Raw genomic sequence first — 16,131 nt, 5'->3', positions numbered from 1 at the left:
CCAGGCCTCAGCCGCTCCTGGGGCTCAGACCCCCAGAGCCATGAGTGCCCCCGAGCTGCTGATCTTCTTGAAGCGGTTTGCAGCACTGACAGCAATGAAGTTTTTCTGGGGAACGAGGGAGAAGGATCCCAGTCAGCCTCGGGGCAGAGGAGAAACTGGCACCGCTGAACGGCTCCTAAGACCGCCTTCATTCCCCCAAGGCCAGAGGCTAGAGAGGGTGCAGTACCCAGAATGGCCACAGGAGGTGCCATGATACCATATCTTCCAGGACCCCTTCCTTCATTCAACAGGTAGGGCAGCCAGACCTGAGCACCTCTCTGCTCTAGATGCTCCAATGGTTCTTATTTCGCTCCAACTAAAATGTAAGCCCCTTGCCATGGCCAATGAGTCCTTCCACCCCCTGCTTCCCATTCCTCTCTGCCTTCATCTCCCTTCACCCCTTGCTCATCCCACTCCAGCCTTACTGGCCTCCTAGCTGTTCCTCATGCTTGCCAACCATGCTTGTGCCTCAGGGCCTTTGCACTGGCTGTTCCCTCTTCCTGGAACACTCTTCTTCCCAGTACCAGCATGGCTCACTCCTCACCTCCGTCAGGTTTTTTGTTCACATGTTCCTTCTCAGTGGGCCCTTCCTGACCACCCTACTTAGAAGTGCAACCTCTCGCCTAGCACTCCTGACCATCCTTACTTTTTTCTAGAGCCCTTCCTTAACCCCTTCTAATAACTCCCCACCCTCTATCTAAAGTAAGTCCACAAAGACTAAAATCCTTGTCTCTTTTGTCCACTGGTATACTCCTGGTGCCTAAAAGTAGTAGATGCTCAATAAATATTTGTAAAATGAAGGGAAGGGGCCTGTAATGGGGTCAGAGATCTTTTCCTGAGCCCGAGCTTCAAATGGACACCCCTCCCCAGGGTGGAGGTGGTGGGTGGAGGGTCACTGCTCCAGGACAGGAACCAGAACAAAGAGATAAAAGCCAACCCTGTTTTCCAGACAGGGCTAGGCCTGGTCCATAGAAGCTGCCAAGGCAGGGCTGGTGGGGCCTGGGATCTGCCAGGAGCTCTTCCCGCCTGCAGCCCCTCCCACCTCCCCACCCGCCCAGTGGTACCTTCCAGCGCCTCTTCATGAGGTATTTCTTAAGCAAGATCTGGGACTTAAGGCGTCGGTTACAGCGCTTGGCTTTCTCTGCCAGGTTGTTGAGCCAGGGGTGGGCAAGACACTGGGCAGCGCTCATCCGGGCCCTGTGGGAGGGGGCAGTGTGGTGAGGGCGGGCGGCATGCCTGTGAAGCACCAGAACCCAGCCGGCCCCGGCCTTCTTCCTGCCCTGCCCGTGCACAAGCACACACACATATGCACACACAGAGACACACACACACACACACACACACACACTGGGCTTGCACACACGGGGGCTGTGTCCTCATGTGAGCCTCACGTCTGGTCCTTGACAAGGAGGCTGGAGACGAAGTCTTTGGCCTCGTCGGACACAGCCTCAAAGGTGTCGCTGTCAAAGCTCCAGTCGGCGCAGAGGACGTTGTTCAGGGTCTCTGTGTCATCGTCTCCCAGGAAGGGCGAGAGGCCGCTCAGCCTGGAGAGATGGGGTGTCAGGGGACAGGAAGGGGAGATGGGAGATACTGAGTCACCTTTGGGGGCTCAAGGGATGGAGGCAGATCCTGGGAGGCAGCACCATGTGCTGAAAATAGCCCTGGCCTCCTGAGGGGGACGGACCCGGGTTTGAGTCTGGCTGGGTGACCTTGGGCAAGTCAGTTCCCCTCTCTGAGCCTCACTCCTCTCATCTGTAAAATGGACATAATCATCCCAGCTTCCCAAGGTTACAGTGAAGAAGAGGAATGATGAGTGTACAAAAAAATGTCTGCTGCCCCCCTGCGCCCACCCTGGGTCATCAAGGATCTACACTATGCCTTTAGGGGCCTTCATTTCTCCATCTACAAAATGGGTACAAAGTTCCCCTTTCCTGGTTCCCCCAGCACACCCAAAATCCCAGCAAAACCCTGACCGAGGGAGTGGGGAGGTAGAACCCACCTCACCAGGACCCCAAGGCCAATTTTGGCCTCAGCTGCCCACCCATGTGCCCCAACCCCATAGATACCACACTCCCTCAGGACTCACAGCATATAGGTGATGACCCCCATACTCCACATGTCTGTCTTATCGGAGATTTGGTCATAATTCACCACCTCAGGTGACAGAAACTCTGGGGTCCCAAAATTCACCTTCAGCTTCTCATTGGGATTATACCTGGGAGTGAGAGCACGAGCTCAGAGCGCAGCCCCCAGCCCATTCCCCGCACCCTCTGCTCTTCCCCTGTCCCCCGCCCACCTCAGAGGCTTGCCCTGCCCTCCCCACCCACCAAGGGGGTACCTCCGTGCCAGGCCAAAGTCAATGATCTTCACCAAATGGCCCGTGGTGTTGACGCACAGGATGTTCTCTGGCTGAGGAGAAGGGGGTGGCCTGGATTGACCTCTGACCCAGCTCACCCTGCCTCCCCACCCAGGTCCACCCAGGGCCCAGGCTCTCTGGACCAGAGCCCCAGGCTGCCAGAATGGGCAGCCCGTCAGAGACCCCCGGACCTGCCTGCTCCAGGCACAGATGAGGACCCTGAAGCCCTGCTAAGGACTTCCAGGGCAGGGACTGTCCTCTCCCGGCCTCCTTGTCCCCCGACCCCGCCGGTGTCTAACTAAGGCACCGAGTAAGTGCTCAGCTAAGGCTCCTGGGACTCGTGTGGCCCCAGCACAGGTGAGTGTATGAATGACTTTCCTGTGAGGCCAATCCCTCCCTGCCCTGGGCCTCCATTTCCTCCTCACGTGACACAAGGACACAAGGACACAGGACTAATCTGAGGTTGCACGGCAGAAGCATTTTAAGTAGTTAACAACGGTTAAAAGGCAGGAGACTTCACACAAAAACCCTGCTTTCCTGATCTTCGACACCTCCTGAAACCCCAGAAGCCCGAGCTATGCGGCCACACGGCACGTGGTGTATGTCGCCGCTGTCCCCTGAGCCGGGCGCTCAGCCCCCAGTCCCCTGGGTTCTCCACCGCCCCAGGCCGGGCCCTTGTTACTCGTCGGGGCTCCGTGGGCATTTGACTCGAGGGCCCCGACAACGTGCATTCGGAAAGTGCTTTTGGAACAGATGCAACCACTAATGGCCTTAACAGCTCAACCTGGGTGTTCCAGCAAACCAGGGAAAAGAAAAGAAAGGTCCCAGGGTACAATCTTTTGGGGGTGCGAGACAGACTCAGACCTCCTTCTGGAGGACACAAGACTTCCCGAGGAGCCCTGGGAAGGGCCTTCAGGCCGTGGTTCACCCAACTTACTTGACCGTGAGACCCCTTTTTGATGAGAAACTTATTGCTACCCTGAAAAAACACATTTTAGGATAAAGAGGCTCAAGACAGCTTCTTCCCGGGGCGCTATGTTTTAACTGGGGATCCTGCTCTGCCCCCCCAGAGCCACTGGCTTTCACGGGGCACCAGCAGGCCTCCAGCGCTGTGTGCAGCTCCCATCAGAAGCTCAGGAGTCACCCTACACTTTCCTTTCCCTGTCTCCTACGCCCTCCCACATCAGCAAATCAGGTTGGCTCCATCCTCAGAACATACCCATTGTCTGGCCACCTCCCATCCCTCCGCCACGGCCGCTGGTGCCAGCCCCCCACCACCTCTGCCCTTGGTCATGACAACCGGCTCCTAGATTCCCTGCTGCCATGTTGGCCCGTTGAAACCCGTCTCCTTACCCTCCTGGCTTCCTGCCTGCACAGCTGCCCCGGGGGCCGTCGGAAGGCGCTTACAGCCCGAACAGCTCTGACCCGGAACCAGCCTGGAGCCGGTGTGGGCCGGCCCCGGGCCTGCTTCTCCAAGTTCACCTTGTCTGTCTCCCCGTTCCTCTCGTGGGCTTTTCATGACACTTGTCACGGTTTGAAAGGATCTATTGTAGGAATGTCTGTTTCCCCCACTGACCTGTAGGCTCCCGGGGACAGGGGTGTGTCCTTCGTCATCCCTATGGTAACCGCGCCCCCCCCCCCCCCCCCCCGCCCGTCCCCCCCCCCCCCCCCCCCCGCCGGTTTCGCGCTCCAGGCGCGGCCACGCCGGCTGAATGCATCACGCCTGCTGGCTCTCCCTGACCCCTCCGCACAAGGCACTGAGCAAGGGCGGAGGGGAGACACAGATATTCTCTCACGAACGTTCTCGCTAGTGCCTAGCACGGGTATGCTGCTGCGCTGAGGCTATACCTCACGGATGTGTTTTCCTGACTCCCCTTCTAGAACCTAAGTTCCACGAGGGCAGGCATCTTTGTCTACTTCGTTCCCTGCTGGGTCTCCGCCACCTAGAACCCTGCCTGCCACAGAGCAGGCTCTCGACGGATACTTGCAGGATACATGAACAAACGCAGCGCCCGTGAGGGGCGGGCACCGAGGCGGACACTTCAGCAACGCCTAGCAAGTTCTATGCGTGAGACGCTGAGCTTGGTTGGGGCTCGCGGGACAAAGGCTGTGTGCTTAGTACTACTACACTAGAAGCCCCTGAGAGCTGGGACTAAGTCTTGTTTACTCTCCGTTGGATCCCTGGCTCCTGGTACCTAGGAAAGCCTCAATAAACCTTTGGGATCTACAGCTAGAAGGATGGAGGGAGGGAAACTAGGACGGATGGGACGGGGGAGGGCTGGCTGGTTGCAACCCTGGTTTCAGGGGGTCAGCTTCTGCTCCCGAGCCCTCCCGGGAGGCCCCGGCCCCAGTACCTTGAGGTCCAGGTGCAGAACCCGCATCTTGTGCATGAAGAGGATCCCGTCGCAGATCTGCCTGACAAACACCATGGTGTCCACCTCAGTCAGCTGATAGTCCTCATCCACAATCCTCTCGAAGAGCTCGCCGCCCTCGATGCTGTGTGCACAGAGCCCTCTACAGGCTTGCTTCCGGGCCGGCTGGCACCCCCACCCGGCCCCCTGCCCCACTGCCGACACTCACTACTCCATGAACAGGACTATCTCGTGCGAGGTCTCGATGGCCGCGTAGAGCTGGATCAGGTTGCGGTGGTTCAGCTGGTTCATCACCTCGATCTCAAGCTTCACCATTTCCTGGGCACCAGGGAAGCCAGGGGCACCAGCTGAGTGTCACCGCTCCCTGCCTTCCCCCCTTCCATACCTCTGCCCTTGACCGGCTCTGTCAGGCCTGGCCTGGACCACTGCCTGGCCTCCTCCTTGCCTCCCATCTCTCCCCACCCGGAGCCCGTGTCCACGCCACCGGTCATTCCGGCCAGGACACTGTTCCTCCTGCCCGAATACTCGGGTACCCGAGGGCCAGTCCTCCGCTCACCACTCTCCCCACTGCACCCTCTCCCTGGGCTTTCTCCTCAAGTCCCAGGACATGCCATTCCGTGCAGATGTGACCGATTCCCAAATACGCATCTCCACCTCTGAGCGCGCCCTTGAGCGGCAGGCACCGACAGCTCCCACGGCTTGCCTGCCATTCCCCTGGGATGGCTAAGAGACCTCCTGGATCTCTCAGGTCCGAATGAGTCCCTTGCCACGGCCCCCGCCCCACGGCTGAGTTGCCCTCAGCTTGCCTGTCAGCAAGAGGGCCCGCCCCGTCGCCCAGGGGTGCAGGACATAAAGCCAGGAGCTGTCCCAGATTCCTCTCATTCTCACACCCCTCTAGAGAGAAATCCCTCTAGATTTCAAATCCAGTAACTTCTTGCCAGCTCCACCGCTGCCTTCCTGGCCTAGGCTGCCATTATTTGTCACTTTCAGAAAGGGTGAATGCCAACCGTCACACTGGTAGCTTGAAGTCAGCCGTAGGATTATTGACACCAGGGAAATGCCAAAAGCTACAGGTCGGGCCTCTCCCCCTGCCCGTCCCCTCAGCCCCCAGCCTCACATCACTGCCCCAATTTTCCCATTTTTCCCGTGATTCTATTCCTTCATTCACATCTCACTCTACCCGCCGCTTCCTCAAGAGGCCTGATCTCACCACCTTATCTTAACAGCCCCCATCGGCCCCACACTCCCTGTACCCTTCCTAGCTTTATTTTCCTTTCTAGAACTGCTCAGTTCCTGACATGCTTTCTGTGTGCGTCGTGTTGAGTTGTCTGCCCCTGTCTCAAGCATGTCGGCCCAGGAGGGCAGGGACTCAGACACTTCACTGCCACTTCCCTAGCACCCGGCACAGTGAATGGCCCAGAAAAAGTACTCACTAATTAATTAATCAAGAGCTGACTCCAGTTAATCTCCACAGCACATATGTCTGGAGCATCTACGCTGAGCCAGGTCCGTGACAGAGGCCTGGAGACCCCGCAGTCAAGTGGAAGGCCGGAGAAAGGCGGAGTCATATGGAAAACGCATGCCTTCCCGACGTGCACAGAGCCGTGATCGAGAAGCAGGGCTGCAGGGCTCTGGAGCTTCTCCTCATGCTCCTCCCAGGCTCCAGGCCTCCGCACATGCTGTGTCTCTGCCCCAAATGCCCATAAGTTCCGTCTCGGCTCCCCTGACTCAACCCAAGGGTCCCCCACAGGTCTCTGTCACTCCTGGCCTCAGTCCTTCCTTCTCACAGTCCCCTCAGCTTGAGACTCTTTTCCCCGCCTCTCCACCGGAACCAGCTCCTCCTTTAGCCTTCATTGGAGAGAGACTAGCCAGCTGAATCTGGAGGCTCCTCCACAGCCCCCTCCTGACCCCTGCCTGACCCCCACCTGACCTCCGCCTGACCCCCGCCTGACCTCCGCCTGACCCCCACCTGACCTCCGCCTGACCCCCACCTGACCCCCACCTGACCCCCACCTTATGAGCTACCGCCCTCACTACAACAGGTGGCGAGGTGGTTATCACCCCCTCACACACCTGACTGCCTGACTCCACATGAGCCTCTGCCGACATTCATTCATTCATTCACTCTTTCATTCGTTCCTTAAACAAACACTGCCTCGGCCTCCTCTGAACCGGGCCCGGGCCAGGTGTGGAGGCACAGCTCTAGACCCGGCCTGATTACCTTGGCACTCCCTGAGGGCACAAACCATATTCATTTCACTCAGGGACCCCCCGTGCCCAGCGCAGGGCCTGGCCCCGAGCCCACGCTCATCAGCGTTTGCTGGATTGAACCAAACAGAAGACAGGAACGTCCTGTGCCTAGAAGGGGAAGTCCCCAGGATAAGTTCACCAACTGAAGTGTCTTGTTTATGGGTAGGGGCTTCAGGTCCCTGTGGCAGGGTTGTCTGTCTGTCCATCTGTCTATCTGAATGACATCTTCAGCGCATCAAGGTTCACACACCAAGCTCCTGGTGCAGACACATGGGTGGAGGGAGGTGAGAGGTACCCACTCAGAGGACCCCCTCTCCTTCCCACGTAGCCAGCCCCCACTACCTTGTCTTTGGGTGTCTGTTTCTTGATGACCTTGGCCGCCAACTTGAGGCCTGTGGCTTTCTCTGTGCACGTACAGACTGCTCCAAACTTACCACTGAAGAGAGAAGAGGTGGGGAGTGAGGGGGTTTCCAGGGGCACAGGGCTGAAGTAGGGGGTCTGTGCTCTGCTCCTGTCTCAGTCCCCCTCTGTGAGCTGGGACGCTTGCCCCAGCCAGCCTGACTCCCTCCTGAAGCTGGGAGCTCTGTGGCAGGGACAGTGGCTGAACCACACCAACCATGGTCACAGGACGGGTAGACTCATCCACAGGCTGGCCCCTGATGTGACAACTCACAGCCTCGTGGTAAGCATGGGTCCTGGGGCTCTGAGTCCCAGGAGAAGGCACCTGGAGGGATTTTTATGAAGCTCTTTGAGGGGGTCAGGGTAGTGCCTGTAACTGAAACAGGAAAATACTGTTCGCTTCCTACGGGAAATGAATCAATGGTCAATGGTGTGTCTGTGTGCGAGACAGTGAACCGAGGGCATATCAACCCATGTGACAGCTTGCATACAAGGGGGTAAGTAACCATGTAGAAGTAATTGTGTCCACGTAGATCATGTCCAGTCGGGGTGTGTCTGGGCCTTGCACAGGAAAGATGTGAGGCCCTGGGGCTCGATGCTCTCCTGCCCATGGGCCAGGGGCTTGGGGTCCCCGCTCTCACCCGCCCAGCGCCTCCTTGGAGTTCATGCTGAATTGACTGCTGACGTTCCCGGACCTCAGCTCCACGATGCGGTGGGGAAAGGGGGCTGCGGGTGGCGGACAATCATCTGGGGAGGCAGAGCAGAGCCACCACGGTCAGTGCCAGGGGCTGCTGAGGGGGTGCCCCAGCACCACCCCCTCCTGCCTGGCCTGGGCCCCATCCAGGGAAGTTCACCAAGTGATACCTGGGGGACAGCTGGCTCCAGGATAGGGGCTAGGGGGCCCAGTTTCCAGTTTCAGCTCTGCCACCAACACACAAAATGGCCTTGGGACTCTGTCAGAGGGGGCTCAGCGTCTCCTGGCACAACAATGGGGACAGCTGATTGGACTTCTCAGACCCTCCCACATGATAAGGAATGAAGTCTCCATCCCAAGCTATCTCCATTTCCATCAAAGAAAGAAAGGGGGGGGGGGCGGGATGATCATGGCGGAGCGCCAGAGAGGCGTGACTACGTCTGAATGATGGGGTAGGTGACGGGACCTGCCTACCATCCCCTCTAATTACACCACAAGCTGGCCCGTCCTCCGGAACGGCTGCCCAATCTGGGCATGGCCCAAGGGCAGGGGGAGGGCCGCGGAGGAGACCGGGACCGAGATGTTTGGTAGAGAGAGGCTGCCACCTAGCGGCAACCACGGGGAACAGCGGGCCCTGGCGGCTCACAGGCTGAGTCATCGGGAATGGAAACCTCTTTATAAATAGCAAGAGGCAGCAGGGAAGCCGGGCTGGTGATGAATCTGACGGCCCTTGGAGGTTGTTCAGGTCCCGTCACCCCAAGGATGTGATTTCTGGAGGGGGCGGAGCAGAAGTCTCTGCTGCTGCTGGGGGGAGGAGGCAGGGCTCCTGACTGCTGCCCAGCCGCCAGGCCTTCCCACCCCGTCTGGGTGGCACTGTGCCGCTGACCGGGCAGGCCCACTGGGCTTCCAGGGCACCTCAGCCTGGAGGAGGGGGGTGTCAGGACACTCTGGGCTCTTCTGACCCCATCTCACCCCACCCCCAGCCCTGCCGCGCCCCCACCCAGGCCCTTTCCCTATTCACCTGCTCCCCAAGCTCGATCGTGGTCAGTGGCTCCTGCTGCCCACTGACTAAACCACCCAACCACCAGCTCCTCGTCTGATCACAGTTGAGGCGGCTCCACAGTCCTGCCCCATCGCACGTGCCCAGCTTCCTTGGTCACTGCTCCCATACACAGGCACCTGTGCTCCTCAGCTCATGAACCCGCTGTGGCTCTCTTGACCCTCCCTACCCCCTCCAGGATGTCCTTTAACTACCAAAGCCTGGCCTTTGAGCCATTCTACAGACTGACTTCAAATTCCACTATCCAGAGAGTTGGTGCTGCTCCAAAACCTGTCTGATTTTTTTTTTTCAAAACCCCATTATAGACAAAGTAGAAGAAAGTCAAAAGTGAGCTCTGAAGTGGGTCTGTTTGGACAGTTTCAAATCCCGTCTTAGCTGTGGATTTGGGGCACTCACTCCATTTCCCTTTCCCTGAGCCTCCGTTTTCCCATCTATCAAAAGGGACTAGGGATTTATACTTCTTAGAGGTGTGTGACACCTAGATGGGTCAGCCTGGGTGAGGCGTGGCTCAGAGCAGCTCAGTCCTCTAAACAGGGAGACGTGGGGATACCTGGGGAGCCCCCTGCCCTCCCCAGTCCCCACCTGCCCCTGGCCTACCCAAAATCTGGAAGCAATCCTCCTCCCTGGCTGTGAGACAGAGGGCCTGCCCCACCTCCGATTTCTCCGAGGGAACAGCCTGGAACTCGATCCCCCTCGAGGTGTCCCCTTGCACCTTGGCCTGGCCAGCCTGGCCTGGAGCCTTCTCTCCTGCTTCCTTCTGGCTGTCTGCCAGGATGTTCTTCCCTCCTTCTGCTGCCTTGGCTGGCCCGGGACCCGTGGGGCTGGGGGTCACAGGCACCCCTTCAAAGATGAGCTCCCATGCCTCACTCAGAGGTTGCTCAGCTGGCAGCCTCTCAGACCTAGAATGTGAGAACACAGGTAGAGGCGATACCTTTAGCACTGCGTCTGCCTCCGGGAGGCCTCGATGCTTCCAGAGCCTCTTCTGCAATCTGGAGCTAATACAACCACCCCCCACCCCACCCCCCACCCCTACCACAGCCTCAAATGCATGAGGTGAGGCATCCAAATTCACTTTATACGAAATCAAGGGACGTTAATAATACCATGCATGTCTGTGGTCATTACCTTGACTGTCAATGCACTAATAGATCATTAATATCTACTAATAGGATTGTTGTTCTGGTTAATCATTAGGTGACTACAATTAGGGAGATTATGGAGCTCTTGATTCACACAAACTCTGGCAATACAACTGATTAATGCATCAGTGATACCAATGTATTAATTGATATCAATACATAATTCAGCCTGATGTAGTGGTAGTATTGTGGTTTGCAATATATCACTAATATCACTCATGTGATTAGCATTCAGGTCAGTGTAACGGATTGCCTCGTAAGACTGGTGCTGTATTATGGTTATGAAAGCATTAGTAATGATCTATCAATCTGATGATTAGTCATTATTTCATATTATAGTAAGAAGAATGGTTATCTTTTCCTCCTGATATCTCAGTCCTGCCCTCGGCTAGAACCAAGTTCATGGAGTAAGGGGGATGCTGGCCTCCAGGTGCTTTGTGAAGAGGTCTTCAAGGACCTCTCTGTCTTGACATTCCAGGTGTCTATGAACTATCACCAAGTCCTGGTTTCTGCAGGGGCACAAGGTAGGAGAGCCAATGCCCGGGACAGATGCTAAACATCCGAACTGCCCAATCCAGCACGGAACACGGTGACGATGAGGCCCGAGACAGAGGAGCTAAACGCAACGACTGCAGACAGAGCCTCAAACCCCTCCCCACTGCCCGACAGGGGACGCTCACCTAGAGATAATGGCAGGGCAGCTGGGGCTGTGCAGAAAGGCGGGCGAGCCCCTCCTGACCGCTGCTTGGCCCTCCGCGGCCTTCTTGTGAACCTTGGGCTCTCCGGGGCCCTGGCTGCCCGAGGCCTCCTGCTTGGCATCGGGCTTCTTGACGCTAGCCTCGGCTGTCGCGGTCTGCTGGGGCAGGGCTGCTGGCTGCCCAGCACTGCCCTCCGCAGGGCCCCCACCCAGGTCGCCTTCTCCCCTGGGGCCCTCGCTGCCGGTGGAGGGTTGGGCCAGGGCACCGTCCTCTTCCTTTAGGGCGTCAGCTTTGTCGTCTTTCTTCAGGGTGGGTGGATCAGGCTCTTTCTTTGGATGTGGGGTCCCAGGTTCTTTCTTTGCATCTGGGGTCCCAGGACCTTTCTTTGGATCTGGTGGACCAGACGCTTTCTCTGCAGCCAGAGGTCCTTCACCTGCTGTACCTTTAGGTGCCTCATCTGCAAAGGAAGTGAGATCCCAGTCAGGATCCACCATCCTCCCCCAGCCAGGCTGACCAGTGCCCAGCTCTGGGCCCAAGTCCCCACCTAGGCAGCGGTTTGCAAATACTTGTCCCACTGAGGCTCTGGGGCCGTTTCATGGGCTCTAGAGATGGGCTGCTGGGGCCTCGGAGGCCCTTGTGGGAGACTTCTGGTCCTCTAACACACCTTGATGCCCCCACCATCACTCGCCCTGAATGTTTAGGTGCCATGCACGGGGGCTCCACATTTTCCCAGTCTCTCTGGGGAGGGCTTCCGGTCGGCCCTCGACCCAGCCCAACCTTACCCAGAGATCGTTCTAATTTCTGGGTCCTAGGACCCAGGACTCCCGCTGAGGAATGGGCCCGGCCCTGAAGTCCAACAGCCCTTCCCAGGCTCCTCCCTCTGTCTCCTGCCCCAGCTTAGCACCTGTTGATGGGCTCTGGATTCCCAGCTCCACTGCTCCGTTTTCTGTCGCCATGAGGCAGGGAGGCGTGTGCTTCTGCTTGTCTAACTCAAGTCTTTCTAGCTGCAGAAAGAAAAGTGAGGTGTGTCAGGCTGTCAGATTCCTCCTCTTGCCTGGCGGAGAAGAGCCAGGGCCAGCTGACTGAGGGGAGAGAGGTACCTGGAGCAGAGAGGGGCAACCTGATGGCCGCCTGACTTGCAGCGGCTGCCCAGGAGCTCTCCTGGGGCAGTTGTAAGGGATTGGGCTGGGTGGGCAGAGGCGGAGGCAGGGGCGCAGGCAGGGGAGGCGGGGACGGAGGAGAGGATCTCTTACACCAGAGGCCATGCAGCTCGGACTGCCACCACCTGTCACTCTTGGCCCCCGTTCAGAGGACACGGCATTCTTCCCACAGCCGGACTGGGGGGAGAGGAGTGTTGGAACAAGCAGGAAGAGAAAAGGGAGGGGGCAACTGGGCCCCTGAGGGAGCAGCCATTCCCCAGGCCTTGCCCAGTATCGCTGGCTTGGACGGGATCAGGCAGGGGGCCTGGCACAAGAGGGGTTCCCTGGCAGGGCCAGAGGACAAGATTATGCTCAGGCTGAGCCCTGGCTCTGCCCACCTGCACGCCACGTCTCCTGGGGTTGCCCAGAAGCTGGTGAGAGCCACGCAGGCTCCGGGGATAATCACCCTGACCCCACTGCCCAGCTCTGTGCCCATGATCCCTGCTCCTGGCCTCCAGACCTGCTTGGGGCATCTTTGGGGAAGAAATTGTCCCAGGGCCACTTGCTCAACATGTCCACGGGCCTGAAAGCATTTTCTTTTGGAAAATGTATTTTTCTTGGGCGCCTGGGGAGATGGAGGCTGGCCTGCTTGGAAGGATGGGGGCTGGTAGAGAGTCTTTTCTAAAGATCCTTGACTACAGTGGGGACCTGGGAGCCACTCATGCCCGAGGTGATCAAGCTGAGATGGGATGGGGAGAGGTATGATCCGGAGAGCCTTCCATCATCCAGGAGCTGCCTGCCCAGAGCCTGTCTCTGAGGGGGGCCTTGAGAACCAGCTGGGCTGAGTGCACTGGAAACAGCTCTGCAGGGGGCATCTGGGTTCAGGGCCTCCCCCCACAATTCTAACTCTCCCATGGAGGACACCACCCCTTCCCCCAGAGAGGGGGAGGCGGAAATGACTGGAGAAAGCAGCAGGTCTGACCAAAGGAAAATTATGTAGCTGTAAACAAGATTGAGGAGGCCGGGAATGAAAGGATGCAAAGCAACCTCCAAAACGGAAAAAAAAAAAGAAAGAAATTTAAGCCATGTGCAGAACAGCAAGTAGAATATGCTATCATTGGGCAAAAGGGGGTAATATATATAATAATATATAAACTTTCACTTTATACACATAAGATTTTCTTTGGGATGACAAGCAAAAAACTGGGGGGCAGGGGTGAGAGGGAGACGTCACGGCACACCCTTTCACTTTTTTTTTATTTGCACCATGAAGTATGTGAATGGAATACTATTCAAAATGAGTGATTTTTTTTTAAGTGAGCAAATGTTGGGGTTGTTGGTGGTAGAGGCTGCAAAAACCAAAGTTGGGGTTCCTTCCCTGGTGTTGATGACTTCTTGCCCCTCCTGGCCCTCTGTTCAGTTTGCACACAGAGTGTCCATAGACTCTGCTTATCAGCCTCGGAAGGAAGGACAGGGTCTTACCCAGGCCTCCGTCAGAGGCCTAAGAGCTACTGCCATAGCCCCGGGTTTAGGGGCTGGAGGTGGGAGAGGGCAGGAGAAAACAGCCCTGGGCGGCTCCCATGTCAGGACCACAGGAAAGTTGTGAGGGGAATTGGCTGCTCTTTGGAGTCAGAAAGGTTACTCAACTCCCTGGATTTTCCATCACAGCCGAGCAGGGAGAGGGTCAGGCTGGGAAACGTCTTTTCTGAGCAGGGCCTTTTAAAGCCTCTTGGCTGGGTCAATTTCCTTCCAGGAGCCAGGGAAACAGTACCCGGGGAAAGTTAACCCCTCCACTCCCAAGTAATTCTCCCAGGGATGGGTGAGCCTGAGAGCCCAGGCTTCTGGAATGCAGAGCCATCCAGGGCATGAGGCCTAAGGAGCCGTGAACTCTGGCTGGAGAAACCTTCCTTCTGGCCTTGTTAAATCCAACAGGCATAATTGCATCCTGCTGACCTTAATTTCCCTGGTAGGTTTAATTGGTCCTGGCATTGCCCCACTTCCTGCCCTGCCCCCGGAGAGGCAAAGAGGGTGGCTGCACAGCTGGTGCAGGGCGGGAAAGCCCCATTTTAAGGGTGGGCAGGGTCTCTGGCAGCCCCCGGCTGGGAGGGGGAGGTTTCCCCAGGCCCCTCCCCTGTGCCTCCAAGGGAGTGCCGAGTAGCCCGGGGACTCCCAGGGAGCAGCTGGCCCAGCTGAGCTTAACCCTGGGCGGGCGAGCAAGCGGCAGGCAATCCCATGGATCCGGAACCAGGCCAGCCTCTCATCCCAGCGGGAGGGACCGCGGAGGAGCCTGCCGGGACAGCTGAGCCCTCTACCTGGGGTGTCCACTACATTATCTAGAGCCCACAGTGCTGCCGGTGCTGTGCCAAGTGCTCTACATACCGTGTGCTCGCTAAGTGCTCCCAGCCACCCTGGGAGAGGCAATGGGGCAGAGTGGTTACGAGCTGAGCCTGGGCTTAGACGGTCCAAACCCAGCTCTGTGAGTTTGCCCTGCGACTCAGTTTTCCTGTCACATCCGTGAAACGGGGAGAAAAGAGCTGACATTTATGCAGCACTTACTGTTCTAAATGCTTTATACACCTCCCCTATGAGGAAGGTGCTCGTCCCGTAGGTAAGGAAACAGTGACAGCGTTTGTCCAAGCCTCGGTTACTAGTCTCAGAGCTCCTTAACCACTGCTCGGTAGGTTAGTTGTCATGAAGTTGCTTACCCCCGGGCCTGACCCGCTTAGTAAGAGCTTAAGAAATGCTACTTATTTGGGAACCATAACAGTAACAAATGTAACAAATAAAGCCCCTTATGTTGTCTCAACAAGAGGTGGTGTTAGATTCAAATCCGGATAAAATCCGGATAGTTTGCCGCTATTCAGTGGCTGTGCGACTCTCTCGGGGAGCCCCTTCCCCTCTCTCAGCATCAGCTTCCGTACCTTTAAAGTGGCCTAATCCTTGGCCCCGCAGTCCTTTGTGAGGAGCCAGTGAGCTGGGTAAAGCCCTTGGCAGAGTCAGGCCTGGCCCTGAGTGCACACTCAGTAAGTATGATGCCGACAACCATGGTTAATAACAAGGGGATGTCAGCAAGGGCCGTTGTACCCAAGTAATCCCACAAACCCAGTCCAGAGCCTTGCTAGTCAGTTGCTTACTCACCAAACACTGCCTGGCAAGTACACTTTGTGCTGGGGACACACGTGAGCATCATAAAGCCCTTGCCCTCAAGGGGCACCCAGAGACCATCAATGGGATCAGCCTGGAGCCGAAGGCCAAAGGAGGAGGGCCCAACATCTCACGCGAAACCAGAACATGCTGTGGGAACGAACAAATAGAGGGTGGGGGGCTCCCAAGAGCAGGCACAGAGAGGAAGCATTGCAGCCTTCAGAATCCCGTCGGACCGTAAAGGGGGCACTGGGCAGGGAGAGACAGGCGAGACACAGGCTGGGAGATTTGGGGTAAGAAAGAGGACCTTGGGCTTTGAAGAAGGATATTTCTGGCTCGACTCCCTTGTGGAGTGACTTTGGGCACATTACTCTTTTGATCCGCCGTCTTCATCTAGGAAACAGGATGGAAGCTCCCCACAGAGTTATTATCAAGATGAAGTTTTCAGACAACATGCATAGAGCTAACAGCAGGCCCTCAAAAAAATGGGAGCTCCCTTTCCTAGGAGAGCCTGGGTTCATTCAGACCCTAGTTCAGTCCCTGACAACCCACATGGCTTTGGATAAGTTACAGAACTGCTCTGTGCCTCAGTCTCCCCAGTTGTAGTAGTACCTACCTCATTGGGTTGTTCTGAAGATCACACGAGTGAATCTACATAAGAGCACTCGGAGTGAATACTAGCCAGGCTTTCATTAGTATTTTTGCTCCCCAGAAGAGGGGGACTGTCACCTGCACCTGGAAGGAGAGAACCGGAGGTTCTGACGGAGGCCTAGGTAAGACCCTGTCCTTCCTTCCGAGGCTGATAAGCAGAGTCTATGGACACTCTGTGTGCAAACTGAAC

The 16,131-nt window shown here is 57.1% G+C and overlaps 1 protein-coding gene across 1 annotated transcript; it reads right to left on the bottom strand.

Annotated features, from left to right (window-relative positions):
* Positions 1 to 24: 24 nt before the first annotated feature.
* On the bottom strand, positions 25 to 11,963 carry MYLK2 (myosin light chain kinase 2). The gene is made up of 13 exons (XM_032419263.1): positions 11,912 to 11,963; positions 11,387 to 11,464; positions 10,990 to 11,332; positions 9,768 to 10,069; positions 8,058 to 8,163; positions 7,360 to 7,453; positions 4,976 to 5,085; positions 4,750 to 4,891; positions 2,378 to 2,448; positions 2,126 to 2,254; positions 1,431 to 1,583; positions 1,104 to 1,236; positions 25 to 105 (listed from the first exon to the last, which is right to left on the bottom strand). The coding sequence occupies exons 1-13, from the start codon at positions 11,961 to 11,963 to the stop codon at positions 25 to 27; spliced, it is 1,794 nt and encodes a 597-aa protein (XP_032275154.1).
* Between the last annotated feature and the right edge of the window lie 4,168 nt (positions 11,964 to 16,131).

The sequence above is a fragment of the Phoca vitulina genome, unplaced genomic scaffold, assembly GCF_004348235.1.
Source record: "Phoca vitulina isolate PV1807 unplaced genomic scaffold, GSC_HSeal_1.0 scaffold22, whole genome shotgun sequence".
Classification (NCBI taxonomy): domain Eukaryota; kingdom Metazoa; phylum Chordata; class Mammalia; order Carnivora; family Phocidae; genus Phoca; species Phoca vitulina.
This window is presented reverse-complemented; position numbering and strand designations above follow the sequence as displayed.